This window comes from Chlamydotis macqueenii, chromosome 3 (assembly GCF_036417535.1).
Source record: "Chlamydotis macqueenii isolate bChlMac1 chromosome 3, bChlMac1.mat, whole genome shotgun sequence".
NCBI lineage: Eukaryota > Metazoa > Chordata > Aves > Otidiformes > Otididae > Chlamydotis > Chlamydotis macqueenii.
The window spans coordinates 101,718,453-101,744,183 of NC_141558.1; the positions used below are offsets into that span (position 1 = coordinate 101,718,453).

At 37.3% G+C, this 25,731-nt stretch overlaps 1 protein-coding gene across 1 annotated transcript in view; it reads left to right on the top strand.

Annotated features, from left to right (window-relative positions):
• The window catches only part of PDE10A (phosphodiesterase 10A), a 187,448-nt gene that overhangs the window by 59,577 nt on the left and 102,140 nt on the right, over window positions 1-25,731 (top strand). Inside the window, exon 2 of the mRNA XM_086743459.1 lies at window positions 18,708-18,836. Coding sequence (XP_086599585.1) covers window positions 18,708-18,836 — 129 coding nt within the window. The remainder of the gene's footprint in view (window positions 1-18,707; window positions 18,837-25,731) is intronic.

Here is a 25,731-nt window from a genome sequence, read left to right on the forward strand (position 1 = left end):
CATTTGAAAATGTTTATGCAGGGTATGTAGAGCAAAGTCATGTACACGAATATAAATACGAGTAGATGTCTTAGAAGTTGTAAATAATATATAAGGTTTCTGGTAAGAGATGTTGATGTTGAAATATTTGATACGAGTGTATAGCTATAACATTAAGAGTAAAATACTGTCCTAAGTGCATCTTTAAATGTCAGGAATATTATAAGCTTTTAAAGCTGTACGCGTTTATTCCATATAATGAAGTAGTGGTAATTTGGACTCCTCCAAACTTGGAGAATAAAGTGCAGGAATCATTTAACCTCTTCATTTCTTCTGTATGATCATAAAATTGGTATTCTTGAACGTTTGTGGGCTTAATGTTTCTGGTACAGCAAGGTGATATTTAAATGAAAAAAAAAAACAAACCAATTTTTTTTGGCAAACATAGAAAAGCTGTATTTCATTTTTTTTGAGAGATCTCTGCTTTGTTTTGAAATAACAAAGTAGTTATTGTATGCCTGAAAATTCAAAGGTTTTGTTTTTTTTTTTTTTTGTTTGGTTTTTTTTTTTTTTTTTTTTACAGCTTGATAGGGTAAAATTATAGGAAATACAGGAGGACAAAACTTTAAGAACTAGTTACTGCTTATGACAAGATTCATATTGTTTAAAAAGAAGTACCATTAAGGAGTATGCAAACCTCTGCAGCACCATTTTTTTCTGTCTTCAGAGGCAATCTGTTTTTTGCAAGGAAAAGCTGAGGGTGTTTTGAAGATGCTGCTTCTAATAAGCCAATCATGAAACAGAGAAGACACTTTTCATTATCATTGTTCTGAAGTGGAAAACAACTTTCAGCATCAGTGCCCTATGGCATTGGCTGTTTTTTTTGTGACTGCACGCCATGCTGCTTGTAATTTTTATTTTAATTAAATAACACTTTTTTTTTGTGATGCTGTTTAAAAGAAACTGAGACATATAAAAGCAAAGTGAAATTAGTGCTGTAGTGAACCTTGAGTAGTGTGTCTCTTTTGATGTTCTATCTGATTGGATGGACAGAAAAATTTCAATTTTAATGTTCAGACAAAAGTACCACTATTCTACTGAAGAAAAGCTGCAAATGCTAGTCCATACATAACTCTGCTAGTAAATCCTTCAGTGGACAGGCAGACGTGGATTGAGTTTCAATCTTTTTGTTTTTAAATTATGTTTTTCACTAACAGATTGACTAAAGTTTTAGAAGTTCATAGTTAAATACGTAGGTGCTCAATGAGGGATGGTTATGCACAGGACAGTTCTTGAATGGCAGTTTTGACTCCAGTCTGTCTGTGTCTCCTGGGTGGCATCTTCACCTTGACTAGGTAGCCCGCTTATGTTGAAAACCACTGCTTGATTTCAGCTTATTTTTCCTTTGTCTGACTCTAAGGAAGCTCAGTTGTGTTTTTGTCTCTATGAGACCACACTGTGTGTAATAGTTCTTTGGGTGTGGTGGGTGGTTTTGGTTTTTTTTTTGTTTTTTTTTTTTTTGTTTGTTTTTTTTTGTTTTTTTTTTTGTGTGTGTGTGTGGTTTGCCAAGTTAATTGATTAGTGTGGTTCAGCTGATTCCAGTGCTGCTAGTAGGGAGAAGCTGAAACAAGCACATGTCTGCATATTGCACAATAGAGGGATTTTGAGTGACGTGGAGATGTGGGCTCTCACCGCTCACTTGCAGGTTCTGGAAAGTGCAGCTTTGCTGAAATCAAAGTACAAATGTGTTAGTTCTATTAGGAAGATTGTGAGTGAATAATTCATTTTGCAATTTTTTTTTTTTAATTCTAAATAAAATAATTAAATATTAAGTAATATGGTTTTGATGTGACTGGAGCAATTTGTGTTGTATAAAATGAAAAACAAAAAAGCCTTCAATTTTCATTCTTCTGTAAATGGCCAAAGATTGTCTTTTTTAATACTGATTATGAATGAAAACAAATTTCAAGATATTGGAATATTTGTTTCTTGGGAAGTTCTACTTTCCAACTACTTCTAAGATGCTAATTGATGAGATTTGAATATTTTTAGTGTTTCATATATCTTGAAAACACTGGTACCAATACCTTTCCTGACAAAGAGAAGAGAACTTTAGCTGTTAGGAGGCGCTGAGTCCAGTGCTAAAAATGTGTATTCAGTACCTCCAACGTTCAGGTTCAGTACCTCCAAAGGCACAACTTTGTTGTGCAGCTTGACAGTAAAATAAGAAATCTATATTCAGTTGTCTTGCTATCTGTCACAGCTCTTGTGGTCATCAGAAACCTGCTGAGGATCACAACACTTAAAGCTTTTTTTCTTCCCCCCCCCCCCCATGTGAAGTTTGATTTAAGGTAACACAAAGATACGATGCCATCTGATGGAATATCCTCACTACTCTCTTCACTCCCAGGGAAGACTTCTGCTGAAATCAGGCTGTTTTTTTCTGCCTCAGTTTTCAGGATGGTTTTTCCATGCAGTTCTCCTCACAGTTGCTGAAAAGCTTGCACAGGTACAAAAAAGGCATCAGGAGTGTGCAGTTGGATGTGGAAGAGAAAGGAGCACTGTCCCTTTTGGTGGTAATATGCTGTAAGATGAGTTTGAAGTAATTATCAGAAAAGCTATGAGCAGAAGAGTTTAGAAGTTTATGTCAAAAATAAACTTCTCTTTGCCTACAGACCTCTGGAAAAGAAAACCCAATCTCTCCTTGCCCAGAAGATTTCACAAAGAACAGAGTAATGCAGTTGCCTTTCCAGGGGAGCAGATAGGGAGTTAGGACAATGGCATTTATCGATTCAAATCCTGGGCTAGTTAGATTGTCCTTGGTAAAACAGCCGTTCTCAAAAAAGATCTTGAAGATACTAATCATTGACTAAAACTTGCAAGCCTTGCTCTCACACTTGTAAATGACCCTTTTAAATCAGGAGATTGTAGAGACACTTGCATTGTCTTGTTCTTGTGTTGCAGGTGTCTGGAGAGGTTTTGCTTCCAAGGTTCTTAAGGCACAGTTTCCATCAGTTTCTTAAAACTCGTATTTCTTTTATAAAAGAGAGATTCTATATTGTATCTTCAAATCAGACTTTCAAGGTTAGAAGACCTCTTCTTTTGTCAAAAAAAACCCCCAAAACATTGAAAAGAGCTTCATAGAGTAGACTCTCTAGAATAGAATAGCTTGCTGTTATAGTTGTTGACCTGGAAATAATATGCAATAGATAAGACAATGTTGTACAATGAGCAAATGATCAGAACCGCCCCCCCCATCCCCCCCCCGGTCTGCTTGTTGTGGTCCAGAAAGACTGAACAGCTCAAGTTTTGTGTGCAGGAGGCATCTAGTAATCTTTGACACTTTTTGTAATGTCTTTATACGGTAGATTCATACTCTGTCAAACGAGTGGTGGTGTGAGTTACTTGTTTATCGTATCTAAAAAGTATGTTAGCTGATCTTTTATGTGTGCTATCTGCTTACATGTTAAAGTGTAGCTACGTGGCCTCTCAGTTGGCATGCTTTTATTCTTCCATGTTTTAGGCTGTTCTTCGCAATCATTGTAAACCAGTGGAGATGGACAGTGTTTCTGTGGGAAGATGTCCTGCCTTCCTCAACCCTAGCTACATATTCCTGCTCTCACGCTGCGCACTCCGTGCTACAACGTAAGGGTTCACACAGGCAGACAGGATAACTTGATTTGTGGAAAAAGCTTTTACTTTGGGGGTTTGGGTGGTTTTTTGTTTTTTTTTTTTTTTTTCCATGGTTAATTTTGAACTTGTTTCCTTGTGGATTCCTCATTCAGTTCTGTGTGGTGCCTACCCACACAGAAGCTTCCTTCTCGTACCTCCTGAATACAGTCTTTGTTCTGTCTCTTAGCGGTGTTCATCCTCATGCCGCTCAGGTTTGATTCTATCTTCTTTTTGTGCTTTCTCCCAGCTTTACTCTGCCCATTTATCCATGATGAAAGAGTGGTCACGGAGGGAGCCCTGTGACCTTTTCCTGCTGAGAGAATATCCAATATTTCTGAGCCTGCCTATCACTAGAGAAGATGACTGTACCTAAAAACTTGGAGTCGGTGCATTTTTCATTAGCCCTTTGCTTGCCTCTTTCTTTATTCCTTTCATGACTCTCCCCCACCCCAATTAAAAATACATCCAGATTAACGTTTCCTCAGCTGCTGTCATGCTAAGTACACTCTACTTATGAAAATATTTTGTTTACTGACCTCACTATGTTTGGATATCTTGCAGTGAAGTTAGTGTGTGTGTCACTGTTATTTGAACACAAGCATTACAGGATTGTTTGTTTGCTGGAAAGATGTGCCAGGGCACTCAGATGGGTTTGATTGTCAGTTATGTTCGTTAGCTCATGAAGTAACATAAGTAAAGGACCGGCACTATTAAGTGCCCAAAACTGACAATCATAAAATTACTCAGCTATTACTCTGTAAAATAATGCAACAGTGGTTCTAAAGGAGAAACAATAACGTAGTGTCATTTATGACTGCTCTTTACCATTGATAGCATATCCTTGAGACCTCCTGGTGCCATTTTTCTTGCAGTACAACATGGCGTCACGTTTTAGTTATCTTAGGTATACTGGGTTTTTCTCCAGATCTCTCATGACACTGTCAGTTAAATTGCATAGTATTCAAATTTATATTCTCTAGCCTGCAGAAGTTGCAGTCTTGGAAGCCTTCCTGGAGTGAATCTGAAGGAGCTGAAAAATTTTGAAAGCTACCCATTTGTTAAATCTCTTTATTTTGTCTGATCTGAAATTTTTGAAGTTCTTCTGTTTACTTCTCCTGTTGGATATATTATGATACAGCCTTTAACTGGCTAGTTTTGGCAGTGGATCAGTGTATGTGCTGTCAATGTGATTTTTAGGTACTTTTAGAATTTTTATTTTGTCATTATATAGTACTGTAATAGGCCTATTACAGTCTCATGTGAACGATTTTTGTTGGTCAGTGTGCTGCACAGAAATTGGAATCTCAGCCCTCAGGACTGTAACACGCTGAAGTGGAAATTAATGACCAGCCCTGTGGAAATGTGCCTTAATTTCCTGTATTACAATGTCTGTCTTACATGAACATCTTTATAGTTTTAAAGTGTTTTCTGAATGTAGCCAAAGGTCAAGCTCAAGTAGGCTTTAGATAAAATCAGTTTATTACAAAGCTGAATTACATTGAAAGATTAAGTCATTCTACCAGATTTTTTTTTTCTCATTGACTACTTTATTGCCCTTGCCTGTGAAAAGTTTACCTAAATCATTATAGCAAAGGCACAACACAGAACATGCATCGTGTGAATGCAGGAATATAGACTGAAATGGGGTTTTTTAGGTGTTTTTCAAGTCCTGCACAAACACAAGTTCTCGGTTTCCATCTCTACTGTTTCGCTTTCCCTTTTTACTTTCATTCTTTCTGGCTTTTCTTCTTCTCCCTCTCCTCCCCTCTCCTTTTTCTTCTAAGGATGCTTTTTTGGAGGTGAACACATGTTAGTGAGCTTCACTGTCTCCAAAACAAACAAAAAAGGGTTGGGAGATGGTGAGGGGGAGGAGGACAGGGAAAAGGTGCAGCTGCTTATTTTTGATTTTTTTTTTTTAAAACTAGCCTTGAATTCTGTGGCATTTGCTGAAGCTTTATAGTAAAAACTAGGGGCCCAACTGAAACACTGCATCTTTGTTTTACTGCGGTTGCCACAAGAAAATATTAAAACAGTAGCAAATGGATTATTTGAATTCTTGTTTGAAGTAGTATCGATGGAAGATGTTTTGCCAGATGAGATTGCGTTGAATACAAGGTTGCCACACTGGTGAAAGCTTGTAGAAAAGCAGTCAACCCCATGTGTTATTACTTTATTCTGTTGTGCCAACATTCAGGTCTGTAGAAGGCATTTCCATTTATTTCACCTGCTAGGAAGTAGGAATCCCTATTCTGTTGCGTCCTGTAATTCCTTCCTATTGAACCCAAACAAGCAGTGTGGCCTCACAGCAAAGACGACCAACAACATCCTGGGCTGCGTTAGGAGGAGCGTTGCCTGCAGGTCAGGAGGGCTGGTCCTGCCCCTCTACCCAGCCTTGGTGAGATGCATCTGGAGTGCTGGGTCCAGTTCTGGGCTCCCCAGTACAAGAGAGACATGGGCATATTGGAGTGAGTCCAGTGAAGGGCCATAAAGATGACTGGAGAGAAGAAGAGTCAAGGGGGATCTTACTTGTATATATAAATAACTTATGGGGAGGAAAGTAAAATAGATGGAGCCAAGCTTTTCTTGGGAGCGCCAAGTGACAGGACAAAAGGCAATGAGTGCAAACTGAAACATGGAATTTCCTACCTGAACACAGGAAAACACTTTTTCCACTGTGAGGGTGATTGAACACTGGCACCAGCTGCCCAGAGTGAGTGTGGAGTCTCCATCCTTGGAGATACTCACTCAAAAGCCGATGGGACAGGACCCTGAGCGACCTGCTGTAGCTGACCCTGCTTGAGCAGGGGGTGGATTAGGCGATGCCCAGGGATGCCTGCCAGCCTCAGTGAATCTGCGATTCTTGTGTGCCTCTGGTTCAGTATGTAGCTGAAATACTGGGTGATGTCAGCTCACACTGAACAAGTTGTATGTTCTTGCATATTTTTCTGAATGGTAACGTTAATGAAATAATATTGTTAACACTATTAGGGAAAAACTTGCGGTTGAGGAACAAAGCTTGAAACAATGTGTGGAATGAAACGCGTTTGGAGCTTTGTTGCACAACTCTTCACATGTTAGTGAGCTCTTACCCACGTAAGTACTCGCACTGACGTCAATAGGACTACTCCTATAAGTGTTCACCAGTGCAAGTAAGGGTTGCACAATGTGTCCTTGTCTGTAATGTACCAGCGTATGTTACACAGTATTTAATTATCGCTTCAAACCTCTTTTACTTCAGTGGCATGTTCATTTAAATATCTCAAATTATACTGCTTTTCCTAGGGCCTGTTTTACTGACACGGAGATATCATTACATGCATCACATAAAATTGAGCAGAGATAGCATCTCTGAAAAATCATCTTTCCTTCTGTTCATTTATGCAACTGAAAAAAAAGGGGTGGCAGAGGAAGAAAATAATTCTCGTCCTTTATTGTGTTTTAAATAAATTGGAATTTCTAACTTTTTTCCTGACAGTTTGATGGAGTCAGTGCTTTACTTGAAGTGCTTAATTAGTCTGAAAGTAGGCTTTCGTTCCCCCACAAAAGAATTAAATAGGGCTTTTTTATTTTAAATGTCAGTCAAAGTTTAATTTTGTATAAAGAGGCATCTTGTATCTATATTTTATAGTAATACTGAAGGTAAAGTGAAAAAGCAGTTTCCAGTATTAATTATGTGGTACTAACTTTTTGTATTTTAACATTATTGCTAAAACATCTGCTGTAGCGCTTTTGGTAGGGTTGCAGGAAGGCTATGTTCTACTTTCTGACATTCAAGTGATAAAGCCAGAATCTTTTTCACAAAAACTGATTTTTTTTTTTTTTGAGACTTTTGGAGTTAGAGACTTTTCTGAAAGTGAGCCTGTTCTAGTTTGTGAAGAGGAGAGATGCTACTCATTCAGACTAGTGGTACCTTTACAAAGGGGTGATCTCTAATGCTGAAAACTCTTTAAAGCTAATAGTTAAAATATGAAAAACCTTAATTGCTGGAAAATAAAGTAAGAAAAGTTGATACTAGAATTAGAATGTTATTTCTTCTTTTTTTTTGTTTGTTTGTTTGTTTTGTTTTTTTCTTGATAGGTACACCTGTTTAGTACCCATTAGCAACCAGAAGAGATTAACTGGGAAATGTGCTAAACTCTTGTACAGCTTGAATCTTTTATTTAAAATCAGATGGCTTTTTTTTTTTTTAAATATATGCACCAGTTCAACCTTCAATATATTAGGCTTAATGCATAGCTAGCAGATGGCACTCTCTCTATAGGTCAGGATCTTGACAGTACTTTCTCTCTGTCTTAAAACAAATGAACCCATAAATATAATGGCTGAGCTTTAGATCAGGTAAGAATAGCACCTTGCACCCTGCTCCTTGCATCTGCTCTGGAGTCTTCCGTTCAACAGCTCAGCAGGCTTATCCATAGTGCAGTTACAGAATCTGCAAAATACATTATTTAAACTATATCAGACGTGTATTTTTCTGTATATTTTACTTTAGCCATGATGTCTAGAAAAATGCTGGACTAGCATGGATTTATTTATTTTTCTTTTTTTTAAGAGCTCACTTCCCATGAACCAGATCAAACCTTTCTGGATGAGATTGTGTTAGGTTTCTTCCTAATAGAGCTTTTTAGTCACAGATTTCTGAGTTTTGTACCTTCTCATTTTGTGAAGGATGTTGACTGTATTTTTCTTTAAGCCTCCTAAGACTAAAAGGTTGGAGGGGATTAGAAATGAATGACAAATCCTGATCTGTGGTGCTGCAGAAATGGTCCTAGTACTACCCAAGCAGAGAACACTTGGGTGTCCGGTCTTGTTGGTCAGTAGCATGTTATTTGACTACGTGTAGTTGTTATTTAAGAAGAGTTCTGTACCCTGGGAAACTGTCCTGACATGTCTACTAATGTAACTGTTAAGATGATGTGAGATGCTCTTTTCAGAAGGAAGAACGGTCTCTGTTTTCTATTTAGTGAAATATCAGAGTGAGACTTGGCACAGGCGTGGAGTATCCTTCAAAGGAGTTTTCATCATACTGGATCTTGTTTGTGGAGTAAGTTAAGTAGCATTTTAGTGAACAGCCCTATATGTTTATATTTGTAAATGTATTATAAAGGATGTATGGAACTTTATTCATGGGAGTTCATTTGAAGAAACGAATCAGCAGTGAAACTTTGGTGATAAAGACAATGGGAGTACTCTTGAGCCAGAAGAGTTTACGCAAAAAGGGAGCTACTCCAGGCTCAGGTGTCGGGTGGGAGGAAGACATTATTACATCAGCCAGAAGGTATTACTGGAGAAGTCATAAATTAAGAACTTGGTCCCAACACTCAAGGGAAGAGTTAAGGCATTCTTGCCTTGTTTAATGGTTAGCTTTTAAGTAGTTTAATTTACAGCTGCATATGATCTTTCCGGAGATTAAGTATGTGCAAGTCCTGGGCGACTTGACATTTTTCATAATGAGTTACAGAATGAACTGTATTTTAGTACTTGTACCATTAAGTTGAGTATTACTGGTCACGTGTATTTTGGGCAGGAGACAAGGTACCCTGGCTATGTGTGTTGCACAAGAGAATGAAATAATTAGAAGGAACATCTCAGTATGACTTATCTTTACAAATGCATTATCACTTACTTCAGTGTGAAGCATTATTTTGAATTATGTTGATAATTATTTTTATCAATAACCTGAAGATGATACATAGCTTTCTCCTCAAGCAAAGACTTGAAATTAATTTGGTTACAATTTTCAAGTCCTAAAGCATGTCTGTATTCCTTTTGTTAGCTTTTTGCAGGGTGTTAATTAAATTCCCAAATTTGTTCTCTGAGAGGAGAACAACGCTTGTTAGAGACCCCTCGGAGTTACTGCAACGTTCTAATTGGAACTGGAGAGAAGCTGCTCTCAAACCAGGAAAGTAACAGAGTTTTAGGAAGCCCCATACATCAAATAATGGATGGTATTGCAGCGTAACACTCTACGTGCTGTGCAGGATTATGCCATTCAGACAATCTGAAGTGTGCACTGATACCCTGTGAAAAATGATTATTCAGATGAGGAACACGTTCACCCCATTAAGCGTGTGTATAACTCCTATGGAAAGATTATAGACATTTTAACTCTTGCTAATGGAAACTGGTTTAATCAACACTCTTACATGGCTTTCTGTTTTGTAATTTAATACTGAAGCAGTGCTCAGAGCTGCCAGTTCTGCGTAGCTCCTGAGAGATGTTGGGAGACAAAACCAGCTGATCATCTGTAGATGTCTAGGACTCAGGCTTGCAAGATGCTGGTAATATCAGAAAAAAACACTGTGGAAGCTGGTGGAAACCAAAGACTCTTATGTCCACAGGTTGCTTAGCATCTGGCATGTTCAGGTGCAAGGATACATCCATGGCTTTTTCATCAGGAATAAGGGATTTGAATTGGATACAGGATGAGATGCTTGTTGGTATTCTTGCTGTATGAGCGTGTTCCAGCTCTGTTTGGCTGAGCTGGTCATTATTTTCTCTCTCTGAAACTTCAGCAGTGCTGCTGGTGTCCTGACAGAAACGTTGCACCACGGACTGCTGGCCGCCGGCGCCGCTGCGCGAGTGACTGCCCTTGAGTGTGGGTGGAACTGGGATCTAAACGCACACAGCCTGCAGTTTTATGGAGTGATTGGAGGCTGGCATAATTAAGCATTCATCTTTATACTGAGATTTGAGATGTTTAGTGATAAAATGTGTTACATGTGAAACAAACATATGCCTTTTTTAAAGACAATTTTTTTTTTGTAGTCTTTTTGTGTGCCACATTATTGTTTTTCTCTGCTAGTACTGTGAGCTGTGTATTGTTTTTCTTGTAGCAAAACAGGTGGGAGTTGGAGGAGGAGGGGCAAAAAAGATGAATGGAGCTGCTCACAGATCAGTTTGTGAATTAATTTTTCAAGAAAAGAGAAATGAAAAGGAGGTTTGACCATTCTGATTACTTCTTGTTAGTATTTGTACTTTTTGCCAGACCAGTAACATCAGGTTTCACAGAGTTTGGGCACTTGGTTGGTTACATTCCTGTATACTTAAATGGATTAAGATAAAAAGTCTGACTTGAAAAGGATATTCCAAAACTGACTGTGCCTGTGGTTTTGAATCCTGATGCTTTGAACAAAGAAGGGATTGATTTAATGGGATTAGTGCTTAATCCAAATGAAGCAATGTACACACATGCCTTGAATACTTTTGAGAATAACTAAAAACATCGTTTATAAGGTTCTGTAGAAAGATAGAGAGAGGTGATCTTTCTGTAACAAAGAGATGGGGCAAGTGTTATGTTTCAGCATTAACAAAAAGAGAACACAGGCAAAGTTGTGTTCGAATTGGCTTTTATGGATTACTTTCAGGTATTTTAAAGGCTTCTTTGTTTTGTACAAGTATTATATTTATTTTCAAATGTTGATTTTTGAGGAAGTGTTACACGTCTTTCTTAATCATCTTCATGTTCCAGATGAGAAGATTTATTTTAATATTGTAAATCTTTTTACTTGTATTTGAGGTAAGATTGTTTTCTGTTTCAGATAATACCTTATCTGGAAAGTGTTTATCATCATGAGTTTGTCCCAACAACTCCCCCCCCCCCCCCGCCACCTTGGCTTGCAGATTTTCTGTGTGGCACAGTATGTTGTTACTTGGGGAAATTATGACTTTGCTCGTATTTACTGTGACTCTGTGGCCTCTCTAATTTCAGGGAAGAATTGTTCATTAAGCCATACAAGCCAATTTATTGGCTTTTGTTTAGTTAGGTTTTTTTTTTTAAAAAAGTGTTAACAGATGTGACATTTACAACATTTATAGTTGTTTTCCTTTAATCTTTATTAAGAAAAGCTTTCTCAATACAGAAAGTCCATCCAATTTCTTATATTGACCAATGTATGCCCTCACAATATGTTTTTCAAAGCATTTGATCCTGTCTAACTAGGTGAAAGGTATGTCATATGCGTCAAACACTGTTGCAAGGGTTTTGAGGAAAGCAATGACTGCAGTCTTTCGGAGTGTAGCTGTTCTAGTATAAAATGCTGAGCCCTGGTAAGTATTAGGCTGGCTCATCAGTTTTTATCCATTCTCCTCTGCCTCCCCGCACGCCCCCCAGCCTGGGAACCAGAAAGTTTAGGTGAAAACTAAAATTCTTGCCTAATCATGGGATTTGATTAAGCTAGTGGTTTTAGAAAAAAAAAAAGACTGAATATCACAACATTAATGGAAAAAAAAAAAGGCGAGAATTGCTAATGATGTGACTGAGTCATGTTGCTAAATGGAGCAGATTTTTAAACATAGCTCTAGGCTTCAATTATTTCAGCTCATTCACAGTCAACTCTGCTTTATACTTAGCTCACTGAAGCTGTTCTCAAGGGACAGGGCAGTACGACATGGTTTAAGACTCAGAGAGTGGAGCCGTTAATCGATTCAGTACTACACAGGTTGTCTAATATCTAAGAAATGTTTTGAATATTTTAGCATAAAAAGCTGAAAGCAAAAATGTAATTTTCAAGTTATTTTTGATTTTGATTTATTATTATTTTCTTTTAAAGGAAGGCTGTTGGAGACTGGCTCAAAGGCATGGAATAATTACTGGTAATTGATGTTTGAAGGAGTTCTTTTTTCTTAGTTTATTTTTGAATGTAGCTATGCTATATCCAGGGTAGTAAACAAACAATGCAAAGGAGCATTCTTATGTACTGGATTTTTTTTTTTTTCCTATGCTGTTATATTGTTAGGATGGTTCTTGGCATTGCATTGGCCAAAGCCAGGCAGTGATGTCACAGGCAGGTTCCAGGCGTTGCTGTGGAGTGGGGTCAGGCCAGGGGTAGTTCCCAGCAGGCAATCAGCATGTATTCCCATTCCAGTTTTACCTCATCTTCACCATCAGAGGTCAAGAGAGCTTCATATTAAGGATGGGGAAAACTGTAAGCCACTTGGTTTCAGGTCAGTGAACAGCCCTAGCTGTATTCAGTTTCCTGCTGTAGACAAATCTACAGTGTTGCCTTGCAGTACCATTATAATTTAAACCAGTAAAGCAAGTTTCTAAGATTCTCATTTTGGTATACTTTGTCACATCTGCTCAAAAAGCAGTTTCTCTCTTAAGATAGAAGTAGTGTTTTATACTTTTTTTTAAGTGTTATTTTTCCAAAGAGTATTTTGCTGGCATTTTAAGAGGACAGTAGAATATAAGATTGTGACAGTGTTTACAGTGTCTGTCTCTCCTAGACCCTTAAATAGACATGATGAGCATTGCGGTGATCAACAGGGTGGATATGAACACATTTATTATGTGAATCTTCCTATTTCATAAGCTCTGTCCACTGTTACGCTTTATTCTTTATTGGTCATTCAAATACACATTTCGTTTGAAAAAGGAAACTGTATTTGGTCACTTAAGGCTTCTTGAAAAGCATTTGTGCTAGTACCTGTAAAATGATCTGCTTGCATAGCATGCACGGCTGCAGCAAAAAATTCCCTAATTTTCTCTCACCTTAATTAGTATTTTATTTTAGTGCTACAAATGTTCTCTTTTAACTTAAGCTGTTGATTTGCTAACACTGGACAGTGGGAGATGGCTCTGTGAATTCAGTTGGTCTCTTTTAGCGTTCTGCCTGGTGTTATCACCAATGAAATGTTGGAGCTGTTGAAATGAAAGCTTTACTGGTTGCTGAAAAGAGGAATCCAGGCTTGAGCAGGCCAGGCAATCACTAAATTAAGCAGCCCGCGATGCTCGCCTTGCCTTTTTATGACACTCAGAAATATACAGGTATATAGAAGGTTGTTGGTGGTTGTGCTGGGGTTTTTGTTTTCATTTGGCTTTTAGTATAAGTACTAACAAAAGCAGTCCAAGTCCTAGCTATGCTTTTGAAGCCCTAATGACCTAGTCCTGTTACACTGTTGAAATAAATAAAAAGAAAAGATAGTTTCTTGCACATTTCAGAATCTACATGCATAATTCCTTTTTAAATAGCTCTACTAAACTTGCTAAACTATCTTCAGATAAAAGTTTCTTAATTCTTTTCCCTTAGTGAAATGAAGCCTATTTTTTAAGTATTAATCATAGGACTACTGAAAAGATAGTTATTTGCTGAACCAGACTATCATAAACATTTGGCTTTCTACTTTAGGTTGAAATTACTAGACTGTGATATTTGGTAGCAATATTTGTATTTGCTGTAGTCAGTTTACTAAAATAAGAAAGGGAAGAAATCTACCTGTTATCCTGGTTTTAACTGTATATGTTTCTGCTATTAATTTAAGTGAAAAATAAACTGTTTCTCATAGTTGGTGTAGGAAAAAGCAACAATGCTAAAACACACTTATACATGCTCCATTGAAAGCCAAGGACTTGTGTCAAAAAACCCCCACAAACACCACCACCAAAAAAAACCCAAATCCCAACCACAAAACACAAAATCAAAATTTTGATAGACTGGGACGAGCGATGCCAAATTGGATGAACAGCTTGAGCCTCGGGCATGTGCAAAGTGGAAAACCAAGGCTATTGTTTATTGGATAGAGTGCACCAATATGTCAGTTTATAGAAATATTGTAAGTAAATACAGTTGTTGCTTTTCTATCTTTTAATTCACCCTTCCCGCTCCGAACATCCTGCAATGAATGTCCTGCCAGAAAGATCATTGCCTCTGGCAGTAAAAAGGCCTTTTGCTGATCAAGGAATTGCCTCTTGGGTGGCGTTGAGGAGATAGGCTGTCTTCTGCCCTCTGCTTTGTATGGAGCTTTGCCAATTTGCTATCATCCTACCCTATAATAAATGAGATACACAATGAAGCACTTGCATAAAACCCAGCATTTATTGAAAGTTGTATTTCCACTCACTGTTCAGGGTAGCCAAGAAATGGAAAAAAAAAAATGAAACCAAACCAACCTTGATTAATGTTTTCTGTGTGTATGAATGAACTTTTAAAATCAGACGGTGTGGCCAAAGAGAACATTTCAAATTGAGATCTACAAAGAGAACCTAAATGGGTGTGCTGGTCAGGAAGTGAGGAACTGCTGAGCTAGCACCAGCCGCAGCCGGCCTGAGCGTTCCTTTGCCTACGGTTTGTTCAGAGGGAAATGAAAAAAGGAAGAGCTTATCTGATACGTGTGTGTCCTTTTGCGTGATATTTTGGTTATAATTTTCATTATTTAATCACAAATTCAGAACAAATAGTTAATACATGCATTAAAAAAATGGCAATAGCAAGTTGCACCAGCTGGTGATACCAGCACCGAAATGTGGGTTTATAACTTTAAAAAAGAATACAAAGGAGAAAGGTGGTTTGGCGTGTGTGTGTCTTTTTAATTAAACAGGATGTATGTGTGAATTGGGAAGGCAAACTCCAGTGCGTAAATGGAATGAATGGACATTCAACCCAAATGCCAGATTCCTCCCTTAATACTCAGAGGAATTAGGGTTTTTCCAGTCTTCCTGTGCTTTCTGGCCTGCTGCGGCCTAGGCTGTTGGCCAGAGTTTAGGCCTCCTGAGCGATGGTCCCTCTTGATAACTGCTGTGGCAGAACCTGTCCGGAGGACAGACAGGTACAAGAGGCAATGCTTTCTGAGGATGCGTGAAAAAAAGCACGGGGGAGCTTTTGTTTGGACCGCTTGAGAGAAAGCGTTTAGGCTAAGACAGTTGTGGATGTGTGTGCTTCTACCTTTTTCCTTTGTTAGGCACTGTTGATGTATATACGTGATGCTCCACGCAAGTATTGATGAACAAGAGTGAGAGAAGTCCTGGCATCACTGGAGGTGATGGGAAGCTCTCTGTTGTGTAGAGTGTGCTGTGGCAAAAGTAGATGTAGAGTACCGTCTCTACTGGTCTACAGGTGCAATAGTAGTAAGGGGAGAAGAAAGGAGAAGTGCAGAAATATTTCTGATGTAAACGGATGGAGAAAAGTGTACTGCTCAAAATACTTCAGACCAATGTATTAGTGACAATAACAAAAAAAAAAAAACAACACAAAAAACCCCCAAAAAACAAAAAAAAAACCCCAAACCACCAGCATTGGCTTGTGTTTTGTTTGTTTGTTTCTAATTCTGTAAATGATACCTAATTGGCATGGTCAACTTCTGATTCCTGAGTTTCTGTGTAAGTACTATTGTCCTCTTTATTGAAATGTCATTAAATCAGTCTTCTGAATTCTTTATTTTTTTTCTTGCATGTTTCAGAATTAAAAGATTACAACAGTTCAATAGAGAGGTTCATATTTAACAGAAATATATGTACCAGAAGTTTTCAGGAACATGTGAATGTTCAGAAGAGCAAGTGTTCCTATCATTAAATCTATGCACATTTTTATGTAAAAGTCTTATTCCTATGTATGTCTTAGAATGTAGAAGGCTTTATATATGCCATAAAATAATTGTTCATGCACAGCTGTAAAACACTCTTACATTCGAGCTTCTTTACAACATTTTTTTCCCTAATGTACATAAACCACAAAACATTTAAGCATATTGTAAAAGCTAATTTATCTTAATGTTACATTCTTGTGTTCTTGCTGGTTTTGGTTGTGGGTTTAGTGTGTATGGTTGTAGCATTTATTTTTTAACATTATAGACTTAACAATTAGAAGGACCGATAAGTCTGCTTTAATCTATGTAGAAAAGAGATTTAAGTCACTCCTTTTAAACTCTGCAAATGTAGTCGTAAATCCTGTTTTCCTTGCTCCTGTCTACAAATCTGACATTGAAGAAGCACATCTGCACAGATGCCTTTAGTGAAGTAAAGGAGGATAATTTAAAGACTGTTGCAGAATTTCTTACATCAACTCCGTGAATCAATTTTCCGCATAAGGTTAAAGCAGAGTTTTCACTCTGAGGTTGCTGAAATTGCAGGATATCTGAAGTGGAAACTGAACTCTTGAAATGTAGACTGAAGTCTTATTTCAAATTGACATTTTTTTGAATTTTAGTATCTGTATTAAAGAATCGCAACCCATAAAGTTTTGAATCAAGGAATTATTTCCATTGAAGTAAAGGAGTACAGGCTGCATGCTTCAGAAAGTTAGCTATTTTAACTGAAAACATAAATCAACCCTTGTGGAGTTTCAGTTGCTAATTTTACATACTTTTCAGTTCGTAGCTTCTTACTAGAAACAAAAAGTGTTTGTTTGGAGTCTAAAGACAACCTGGAAATAGTGGCATTTTGTGACAAACCTGTCTCGATCATTTTTCATCCAGAACTTAAAAGGCAGATAAATTTTGATGACTTTCTGATGGTTGACTCTGGTAAATCTTCAAAACTCTGTAGTCTTTATGAATAAGTCTCCAAACATGTGTTTTCTTTTCAAATTCTATTACTGTGAAATTAGAAAGACTTAATTTTTCAAGATATTACATTTTTCTTAGTTGAGCCAATTACAAAATTATATTAATTAGTCTAATTTTACAGTATGTGAGGCAATAACTGTATTGACCGAAAAATCTTTTTGTTCACGTGCCACGTGTTCTTTTTAATGGATGCATTAAGATAAAAATTTACAAACTATTGCCTAATGTTAAACAATCAAAGTAGTGAAGTTTTGTTTGTTTGTTGTCTCCCAACTTGCTGATTATCTCCTGCTCTCACTGGTTTAGGATGAACCTTTTCTTCTTTACTAATGAAAATCAGGATGCTCGCTTAGCTCTCTTAATTCAGCTAATTCAGATTTGGAGGCTCTTTCCTGTAAGAGGGAGTCTTGTTATTTGAGGTTATGATATTCACTGGGAACTGCCGCACACGTGGATAAAGAGAAAGGGTATTTTAAACCGCGTTGGGGTTGGTGAGGACTGATGTGGTGGGAATGATGCGGTGCAGTTGGTGTGGGGAGAGTGGGAAGTGTGGTTGGCGCTCTGCAGGTGGGAGTTGTTGGTTTTTGTTTTGGTATTGCTTTCTGAGGGCTTTCGTAGTAAACGTTTGTAAGACATCTTAAAGGTTACAGTCGTTGACTAGCATTTAAATTACAGCATAGCAGTTTTCAGTGTGTTCTGGTACTGTGTGAAGCATAAAAAAGGAAAACTGATGCTCATTTTGTAGCATGAATACTCTCTAAAAGAGGTCGACATTGTTCAGAGGGGAGTTTCTCTTCTGTTAAACCTAGGCTGCTTTCTGTGGAGAAGTTACCATTACATTTATATACACACAACACAAGAGGAAAAGGCGTATTTAGAGTCATTACGGTGGTTGTTACTTCGCTTCCCCTCAGATCTCATTAAGGCTTTTGTACTCTGGGCATGCCACCTTTGTGGCAGCCTGGCGTTGTGTCCCTCCGGACAGGCGCGCTTCTTCCCTGCCTTCCCTGGGAAGGCCTCAGCATTGTGGGTTCGCATCCCTGCGGCCACTGGTGTTCAGGGGATTTGTGAAGAGTATGATTGGATTGTAATTCTAGGAATTTGGGAATTTTTGCATCAAGGATCTGAGACTCTAAATTTTGCTGCTTTTCCAAATTGTGTACTGGAGTTTTCTTTTTGCTGCAGATATTGTAAAGGCCTTTTATTTAAAATTATTTTAGTAACTGAATTACTAAGGCATTGGAAGCATATGTGTGAAAGCAGTTTCTATTTGTAAAGTTAATTAAGTAACACCAGTATTTAAAACTTGTGCTCGATTTCAGTGTTGCATAATAGTTCTGTTGCTTTTCCTACCACTTGCGCTGAGAATACTGAATGCGTCACTCTACGAGAAATACCAGTTTACTGTCTTCTATCTCCTTCCCCCCACTTTCTCTATCAATATATTATCTTGCGTTATCTTGGAAATAAGTAATTTTAGAGTCATAATCAAATTCCTTCTTGGCCATTTCTCCCAGGGAATGTTTATGTGTACTCCGTAGGAGACCTTTTGTACGCAGCATCTTGCCTGGATATACTTTGCTTCTACAGTTTTTTATACGACAGGTCATTTTTTTGACTGGATATTGTTCTTTCTGGCAGGAGACAATTTAAATAGACAAGTATTCAATTCACGTGTTAAACAAAAGGATATTGATTGTTGCTGGCCTCTAGGTATTGTTTCATAGGAAGAGTTTCATACCAGTAGTGTAATCAGTTAATATTCTCTCTTTCAGGTTTAACGGATGAAAAAGTGAAGGCCTATCTTTCTCTTCACCCCCAGGTACTGGATGAGTTTGTGTCAGAAAGTGTAAGTGCGGAAACTGTCGAAAAATGGCTAAAAAGGAAAAACAACAGACAGGAAGGTGAGTCCTTTTTATTTGTGACTAATATTTAGCTTTGAACAGCTCAGTTCTTATTTTTAGATTTAAAAAGGAAACTTAGTTTTGGTAAAACTTGACTTATCATTTTTATGTCTAGGTTCCATCATTTCTTGAAAGGCAAAAGAGGTTAGCTTTTTTTTTTTAGTATTTTCAGCCTTTTGGCATTTCTATTTTGGAATATACTGGTATTCATTTTGGAGGTTCAGTTTACCCATAATATCCGTTACATTAGTGTTTGTTTTGAGAACATAATTTGATCCTCTTAGATCTAAAATTGGTAAATTTTGAACTAAAATTAAGCAGTACATGCAGGATGTAAGCCTCAGTAAATACTGGACATGTAATCTCAAAAGTTCCTACTTGCAGCATATATTAAGTCAATTTTAGATACAGACATAGACACAGAGGTTGTAAAGCAGTGTGTTGAATTCTGGAGGTATTTCTGTTGTGTTGCTTTAGGTGTAATCCCTCACTTACTAGACCCAGAAAACTGTTCTTTATGAGTCAGCCTGAATTGACAATGATCCTAAATTTTGTGATGATCTTAAATTTTGTGAGATTGTGTGCAAACATAAGATTCATGCAATTCTAAGAATTGTTTGGAATGTACCAGGTAAAATACAAAAGAGGAGATTACGAAGAAGGTGAGGAAAGAATCACTGATTTTACTCTGCATATGCATTGCTCTGTGTCTGACTTCTAAGGTGCTTGGGGTATAAGTTCTAGTGATAATTCCTATTTTAAGTAGAGGGACTATTGCTACTTCTTAGAAGATAACTGAATGTTTTCTGCAGAATTACAGAAAAAGTAAGTGGTGGGCAAGGGACAGAAGTGGCTATATCCAGCCAGATTTTTCGTGGTGATGGCTATATATCTGATACTAAGGTGGTAGTATGTTTTTGTTGGTGTAAAGAGCGTACCTAATAGAAGAGTAAAAGTATGTAGCAATAGACCACCTATTCACTACTTCCCTGGTGGTTTACAAAGTGCAGGACTCTCCTTGCACTGACCATGATCTTTAAGGTGACTGAATTTATTACCCTAAAGACAGTTATGCAGGTGTGGCTTTCTTAAGTGTCAGATTTTTAGATGAAAATAAGCAGAAACAGATTTACAACTGTAATTGCAGAGTCAAAAAGAATAATTTGAATGCATTTTGTTTATAGAATGAAATGGGTACTGATGAGCATTATCTGTGGTTTTCTTCTAGAAAGATAAAGACTATAGCCATTAAAGTGTCTCTGATAACAAAATATCTGAATTTGTCAGAATACGACATTTCTAGGAAAGAAACTTGCTAGATGATTTACTCTGTTCGTCTTCTATATGCACAAATCTTACTGCCTGAGTAATGGTGCCAGTGAGAAATGAGAAGTAGAAGATGGAACTGATTCTTTTGATGTTGGCATGGATCTGTGGTGAATTAAAGTGAATACGAAGCCTAAGTCTCTTTACATCAATTCGGGTATAATTTTCCCTCTTAGTTTAGTATAGTCTATTTTACAAATGTTCACATCCAGTAATATGATACAGACAGAAAAATAAGCTTTGTTTTTATTAGAAAGTTGCCAGGCAGGCGAAATGCTGTTTTGAGATCTCTGGCTTCATGTCTATACTCTTACATGTTGGTGACGCAGAACAGTCATTAACCTATATGCAGAAATTGTGTCCTGCCTGATTTACAGGCATCCAGCTGTGTGGATGCTTCAGCCAGAAGTCAGTGGGCCTGCAGCCAGGGTAGTTTATCTGAATTTCATTAGCATTAACATAAACTGAAATGTCTGTTCTGGACTTAAATGAACATAAACTGAAATGTCTGTTCTGGACTTAAATGAACCAGAATTTTTCTGTGACTGATATTCACTGAATTAGTTACTTCAGATGGATTTTTCTAGAACTCTAAGCACTGAAAAAGGAGGCAGTCAGTAAATACTGCAGTGTTTAAGGTGTAACAACATTTTATATCCCAAAATATCATGAGTTCTGTGATCTGAGCGTACCAGGAAATCTTGTATCAGTCAGTAAATGTGATCTACGTGGGATGATAGCGAGTTTGTTTGTTTGTTTTAGTGTATTGGAGAAAACCTGCAGAAGTAGCAATGGGAGGGAATGCTGCACACACTGATACTTGGACATTCACTCTGACTTTTTGAACCCTGAATATTATCTCCCAGTGAAATACATACTCGGAACACACCCAGGCCTTGTATTGTTGCACATAGTGTTTCCAAACAACCCTATTTGTAATAAACTAAGACTTGAGTTTTACATTTTTCATCTGAGGATCGTGGCTGACTTAGGCAGGACTCTGAATGAAGCTGGAGCACAAACTGGACTGCTTCTCATGCAAAGTATTTTTGCTTAGATTCCGCAAGCAAAATTTAACAAGTGAGAGAGTGTATTGATTAAAGAAACTAATTGGATAGTTCAGGATTTGTTTTAGCTCTTCAAAGTTCTTTACATACTAGCTATAAAAGAAAGTTGTTTACAAGTTAAGCTTACTACTTGTACTCTGGGGTCTGGTCCGTACTTCATGTGTTGTAGCTTTGTGGGATGTTTTATAAAGTTTATAGATCTGAAAAACGTCTTCATACAGACATACTAAGTTATGCCATGAATCTTGCTTTAACGATTTATTGAAATTTATAGAAGGAGATTTTTTTTTAATGATCATATTTATGAATACATTTATTACTGTCAAGTTTCAAAAATTATCAGTAAGCTCCGCAATTTGTATAACCTTACTAAAGTATTTCCACTATACAGGGAGAACAGGTTGCCTTTGTTTATTTGTCTTTGTGCTGTGTCACTTGATCTTACATTTCTAATTTTTTAGATGAGCATATTCTAAGAAAAACATAATGATGTCCAGAATTGCTTCTCTTGGTTGGACATTAAACTCTGATGCAGGTGTATTTCCCCTGTGATTTTAGAAACTTGATTAAATTATTGCATTGCATAGGGGTCTGCGTCTCCAGCTCTGTTTCATTCTCAGGTATTCCCCAAATGTCTCTGGGCTTGTCTTTGAGCCTAAACTAAAATATCTCATGTTGCTGCATCTTCTGACTCAGTGTCCAGACCTCTACTAGGAGGAGAGTCTACTTGTGGAAGAGAAAACAAAAAAAAAATGGGAAGCAGTCACTTTAAAATGGACTGCTTATTGCTACTTTTCTTGCACCCCATCCTTCCCCCCCCACCCTGCCCCCCATGTTTCCGTACAGCAGCCCCCACAGAGTTTTGTCCTTCCTGTTCTGGGCCTTTTTTCTTGATCCATACATTTGTTTTCTTGGACACTTCTGCTTCTCTCTACTCCAGAACCTAGCTCATCCAAGTCCATGATCATGTGCTTAATTATTGCTGAATCTGAACACATCAACAACAGCTTTATACATTATATTCTTCCAGCAATACTTGCCAAAACCATCTAAAGCTATGTAAACTGGGAACTTAAGATTGTTTGCTATCATACAAATGCTGTTGTTAAGTAATTCTTAAATACAATTCTTTCTATTTTTTTAAATGGAAAATTTTAAATCAAATAGTACGTTCAGTACACAGCATGACACTAATTATATGCAGTCATAAGTTACTGTCTGTTAAGTTCAGTGGACTTACTGCATTTACAGGAACCCAAAATTTCATAACTGACCTGTTAAAAAAAAAAAAAAAGTTAGGAACTTAGAAAGTTCGCTGCTTAGTATGATATTACTGTAGTGTTTATTGAGGATGTATAGTTCTCAGGAAGATATCAGATTGTTTTTCAAAGCCCAGGAAAAACTATAAGATTGACTATCTTAGAGCAAGTCCAAAGTATTGCCATCCTAATACTAATATTTGCATTTACGGACTTCATAATGTAATACTATGCTGCAACGTGCTGTACATTCAAGCAAAAAGAGGATGTATTATGCAATGTGACCAAACTGTTGCTGCTTTGGAAACTCTAGCTTTAGTATTTGTTGGTATTTCCTTACCTGAGTTGTTTAAACAGAAACATGAAATGACTTTTAAAGTACTTTTATGTATATTCTTTTATGGACTGTTGATTTTTCCTGTTATGCTTTCCTGTATCTGTTAATTTCTTGTCAGTATTAAATAGTGCTACTTGAGAGATATGCTGTTGATAAAGTGATGGAAATGATTAAATGAATGTATTTGGTTTCAGTTAAAGGGCAGTTGTGAACATTCGAAGTACTTTTTCTTCTGTTTGTCATTACACAATAAATCAGAATGTATTTATTGCTACTTTTATGTCATTTCTGTATGCAGTCTGACTGCATTATAAAATGTAGTTCTTCATTAGTCATTTAAATGCATGATTTTATCATGGTGTGTCTTATTCTTGTGCTTCTTCTTGTGAAGCAAATATGACAAACTGTCTGTGGGATCAGAATTCAGATTAAGCCCCAATTCTGTGGTGTTTTTTTTTTTTTTTTTTTTTTTTTTTTAGCTCAGCCATTTCACTTTTCACCCTTTCCCCTTCCTTTCTACTATGTGCCCTAGAAGCGGGCAAAGATGGCAGTCAGATTTGGTGCACTGTATAGCTTTGAGTTTGGTAGAGAACTGGAAGCAGTGATCTCTGGATACATTCGTTCTTATCATTTGGAAAATCACCCTAGCTTCCCTTTGGCAGAAAATTGAGTAGGCTTCTTGGGGAAAGACATCTGCGTAAAATCTCTCACCCATGTGTCCCTTTGGGTCTTCCCAATATACGTTTTTATCTATCTATCTATCTATATATGTATATGCTTTAGCAATACCTATGGTAGCTTTCAGTGAGCTAATTTAGCATAGCAAGGATAGATTTCTGTGCAAGTTACTTAAAAATGTTTCTTTTTCTTACTTTATGGAGCTGAAGATTTCGGTGACTGAAGTGGTTCTGGTGGCTGATCTAGTTTGTTTAAGCCTGATAATTTCTATGGTCCTTAGACCAAGAAGTGATTTTAGTGTGTTTTCTTTTTTTCTGTACTAGGGAAGGGATTGGAGGAGTAGGATCTGTGGCAAAAGACTTAATGAAACTCAGACTTTGAGACTAGGTACAGGGAGAGAGTTCGTTTACTAGCCCTTTAAGCTAATAGTAAAAGAAAAAATGTGCGAAGCTGCATCATTAAAATGTAAAAGAAGCTCTGTGATCCAAAATAGATTGCAAATTGTTTCTTTTCTGGTGCGGCACTTTCAACTATTAAGATACCAGCATAATATGCTTTGAAGTTTGCTGGAGTCCTGTGAGAGAGAAAGAAGTGAGTTTCAGAGAGACATTGACGTGTGGCTCTATTTAGGGAGCAAGTCTGTACTTGGGTATTTATTGCTAAGCAATACTGAGGTACACATTTCTACAATAAATCATGGTTATTCCTTTATTTGCTCTTTTAAATAGATAATTAATTCCTGTTTTTAAATGATACTATGTAGAGGAATGTTATTTGCAGTTTAGCTAAGGTTGTTAAATGTGTGAAAAGATGGCTAACATGCATTTCCATAAGCAGGGACAGAATATATGGAAAGATAAATGTAAGCAGGAACAGTATATATATGTAAATATATGTCAACTTGCTGCCAGAATTAAAAAGAAAAAAAATTGACCTGGTGCTTGATTTGTTGGTTTTTGAGGACTGTGCAGTTCCATGCTAACTAATCAGAAATAACTGTTCTGTAGTGGAGTGAGGTAGTTGTAGCACAGTAGGTGGAGGATACTCAGAAGCTGGAGACTCACGCTGTGATACTCCACAACTTGCTGCTGTTCTGACATCTCCTCACCTAGGCAAAAAGAACTGACATGGTAACATGTTAATTACATTGTTGATTTATAATTAGACTGTCTTAATACTTCGTTGACACTGCAGACATACTGCCATCATTCTGATGCAGCACTGCTGCGTGCTGTGTTCAGTTTTGGGCCCCTCTTTTCTCAAGTAACAAGTGATAGGATGAGAAGAAAAAAACCTCAAGTTGCTCCAGGAGAGGTTTAGATTGGATGTCAGGAAAAATTTCTTCACTGAAAGGTTCGTCAAGCATTGGAACTGGCTGGCAAGGAAGGTGGTTGAGTCACCATCTGTGGCGGTGTTTAAAAGACATGTAGATGTGGTGCTGAGGGACATGGTTTTAGTGGTGGACTTGTCAGGTTTACAGCTGGACTTGACCTTAAAGGTCTTTTCTAACCTAAATGATTCTATGATTTTGCCTGTGAAAGTATTAAGGAGGAGTTAGTGAAAAAGCTTCTCTGTTGTGTTGTTAGGTTGTTCCTTTGGGCAGAAAAAAAAAGATTAGTGGGAAGGGTATATAGCTCAGATCATGAATTTTTTAGTGTACTAATTGTACAGAAATATTGAGCAGTGGCCTCTTGATGGATAATACTGAGGCCTTGAGCCATGATGATGTTTTTCTTCAGTATGTGTTTTGGTGTTGAAGCAGTTACTGATTTTATTCTTTGTTATTTGAATGGCTATCACTAGAAAACTCCAAACAACTGCAAAAATAAGCCTGATACATTAAGTGAATATGTTTCTGGATTATTTTCTAATAATTTGCTGAAGTATGTGAGTTTCTTGTCTGATTTTTTTTTTTGAGTGAGTCAGGTGAAAGAGGTGATTTTTCTGTTTTTCTGGAGCTCCCCTGCATATTTAGAATTGTTGAGATGGTCAGAGGTTTGCAGAGGGTAATCCTATAATGATGAGATGTTTGGTCTTAGGAAGTAGACGTCACTGCTTGGTCTGAGTTCCCTCTTGAACTAATTATGTTAATCACATTATATCTAGAGCAATTATTCTCAATGTGTGCTTAAACTGATGTTTGTTGTGTCTGTTAGGCTTGAATTAAGAGCTTTTATGTTCCTGTCTACTCAAAAATACTTCTTATTTGCAAGCCTTGCTTCACTGAA